General features: G+C 42.2%; 1 protein-coding gene across 6 annotated transcripts in view; it reads right to left on the bottom strand.

Moving 5' to 3' along the window:
• Window positions 1-3,143, bottom strand: part of EIF2AK3 (eukaryotic translation initiation factor 2-alpha kinase 3) — a 100,354-nt gene that overhangs the window by 31,266 nt on the left and 65,945 nt on the right. For all 6 annotated transcript variants that reach the window (XM_014528139.1, XM_014528130.1, XM_014528127.1 and 3 more), the window contains one exon: window positions 369-518. In XM_014528139.1, coding sequence (XP_014383625.1) covers window positions 369-518 — 150 coding nt within the window. The remainder of the gene's footprint in view (window positions 1-368; window positions 519-3,143) is intronic.

The following is a 3,143-nucleotide window of genomic DNA, read 5'->3' as shown; positions in this document are numbered from 1 at the left end:
CATTATCGAAGCTGAAGTATTAACAGGATCTGCAGAGGGAGAGGTTGTTCTGATTCCAAGAATTGATTTGTCCCCATCTGACACTGGGCTCCCATTTAAATTGATTTGATGACAGTTTCCTGTGATGCCAGCATTTGCGATGACTATTTGCTGTTTCCTTACCGGAAACAGCTTGGGGAGGGCGCAGCTGTTGCTAAGAGGACCCAGGACTCAGTGACGAGAGAACGTTCCAAAACATGATGAGAACAGTAATCTGCTGTTATTTTTTAGGAAATCATCTGTAAGTTATAGAAATATCTTGTTTGCATAAACAAAAAACTAACCTGAAAGGATATACTAGTTTTTGAATCTATGTCTAACAATGTTACCTTTCATCTTTCAGCCAAATTTCATCCATTTTTTCTTGCCATTTCTCTGGTGGTGCTTCCAACCAAGCATTGAAATACCTGACAATGCCTGGGTGTTCCAGCTTAGCTAAGGCTTTAACTTCTCGCATTACCTTCTCCCGAGCCAATTCCCTTAAAAAAAAGAAAGAGGACATGTTTAGTGTTTTGTTTTCTTTTTTGCTACAAGCACATCTATTGCTTCATTTAAAAATAAAAAAAGCTGTCCTGGCTCACTAAAAACGGATGCCTACAGACCTTTAAAGATTATTGCTTAATGTTTTTTAATGAAGAGGAGGGTGAATAGAACAAAGTCAAGTGTTCAGAAAACAGAGCTCAGGAGGATGGAGAACGACCACCCAACAGGGAACATATTACAATTCGAATAGCTTCTCCTAGTAAGTTTGTTTAAAGCAAGCCTCAACCAATGACTATCACAGGCAATGAAGTTTAACTTAAAAGCATCTGGATTTGAAGTTTACTGGGACAGCTTTCAGATGGATGTAATCTCATTATTTCTAAGGATCCCGCTCTCACCTGAAACAACCTAAGTACAAGTTATATTCTCTTCCTGCCCCAGGAGGTGGTCAGCTACTCCCACTTTTCTCCTGTGCTTTGTGGTTGCTGTCCCCTCTCTGAGAATCCTGGTATGCTTCTGAATTCAACTTCTAGGTCCTCACATTCAGTTAGTTATCAAATTCGATTAGCTCCTCCTTTTCAATTCTTTACACTCATTCCTTTCTCATCTGTCCCCACTAATGTTCTGTATCTTAAGACTAAACTTTTACAAAAATAAATCTTTCAACTAACATTCTCATCTATGACCTTTTCCTCACATCAATCATCTACACACCCTCTCCAGTCACCTCCACTTTGAGCACGTCATTCTTCTGTTCAAAGGCACAACTGTCTATGAAATAAAATCTAAACTCCTTTGCTTGACAATTAAGGTGCTGCAAACCATCTTTTCTATCCTCTCTTCCACCCCCGCTTCTTACCTTTTGCTCCACCCTTGCCAGAACACTCCCTGGTCCTTTACCACCTGAGTGCCTGCCTACAGCCTTTGCTCAGGCTTCTTCATGTACTTGGCCATCCCTCCCCTACGCATCTGGCTACTGAGGGACAGGCTACTCTTTTTTTTTAATACATTATTTTTATTGATTTTAGAGAAGAAGGGAGAGGGAGAGAGAGATAGAAACATCAATGATGAGAGAGAATCATTAATCGTCTATCTTCTGCATGCAGCCTACTGGGGATGGAGCCTGATACCCAAGCATGTGCTCTTGACTGGAATTGAACCCGGGACCCTTCAGTCCGCAGGCCAATGCTCTATCCACTGAGCCAAACAAACTAGGGCAGAAAAAATACTCTTGAATATTCAGTGCAGATGTCACTACCCCAATAAAGCTTGCCTTCCTTGACTGCCATTCAGCTACATTTTTGCTTTTTCCATGAGAAGATACTTACTTAGCCAAGTTATGGGTCACAATCTTCCTTGCATTCTAATTATCTGAGTACATATACAAAATCCTCAAGTAGTTACAGGTTCTTGAGTATGTAAATATTTAAACTACTCAACAATTATACACCAAAGGAAGGCATTAGTTCCACAGTATCAAACCATCCCATTCTCGTGTCCCTATCTGTTGGATAAACATCCAATTACCAGTTAGGACAGCTCAGTAATTAGTGTACATTTAATCAAGAATCCATGCTAAGTAAAATAAGCCAGTCTGAGAAAGATAAGCACCATATGATTTCACTCATATGTGGAATCTAAAGAATAAAATAAGCTAGCAAACAAAACAGAAACAGACTCATAGATAGAGAACAGACTGACAACTGTTAGAGGGAAAGGGGGTTTGGGGGCTGGGTGAAAAAAGTGAAGGGACTAAGCAAACAAACAAGAACAACAACAACTCACAGATAGAGACAACAGTATGGTGATTATCACAGGGAAAGGGGGGTAGGGGAGGTAGAAGACAATAAAGTGGATAAATGGTGAAGGAAGGAGACTTGACCTGAGGTAGTGAAAACACAATACAATATATAGATAATATATTATAGAAATGCACACCTGAAACCAATATAATTATATTAGCCAATATCAGCGCAATAAAATTAAATAAGAATTTTTTTAAAAAGGAAAAAGAGTCCATAAGAGCCTTCTATAATATGTGGAAAGGAAGGTATTACTGAAAGCTCATCATCTTAAATATCACGCTGTTCTGAGTCAGAAATTTTACTTCTGGGAATCTGTCCCAAGAAAAAGATATGACCAAATCCTATATAATAAAAGCCTAATATGCTAAGTGTCCAGTCATCCGTTCAACCAACCAAAGCATAATATGATAATGATAACAAGAGGCCCGGTGCACAAAATTCGTGTGTGTGTGTGTGGGGGGGGGATGTCCCTCAGTCCAGCCTGCACCCTCTCCAATCTGGGATCCCTCTCACAATCCCGGACTGCTGGCTCCCAACCGCTTGCCTGCCTGCCTGCCTGATCACCCTCTAACCACTCCCCTGACAGCCTGATTGACACCTGACTGCTACCCTGCCAGCCCGACTGCCCCCAACTGCCCTCCCCTGCTGGCCTGATCACCTCCAACTATCTTCCCTTGCAGGCCTGGGTCCCCCCCAACTGCCCTCCTCTGCCGGCCCCGTAACCCCTAACTGCCCTCCCCTGCAGGCCTGATTGCCCCCAACTGCCCTCCCTTGCAGGTCTGGTTCTTCCCAACTGCCCTCCCCTGCTGGCCTGAT

The sequence above is a fragment of the Myotis brandtii genome, unplaced genomic scaffold, assembly GCF_000412655.1.
Source record: "Myotis brandtii unplaced genomic scaffold, ASM41265v1 scaffold1152, whole genome shotgun sequence".
Lineage (NCBI taxonomy): Eukaryota > Metazoa > Chordata > Mammalia > Chiroptera > Vespertilionidae > Myotis > Myotis brandtii.
Note: the sequence above shows the minus strand (reverse complement) of the source record. Positions and strands in the feature narration are given on the sequence as shown.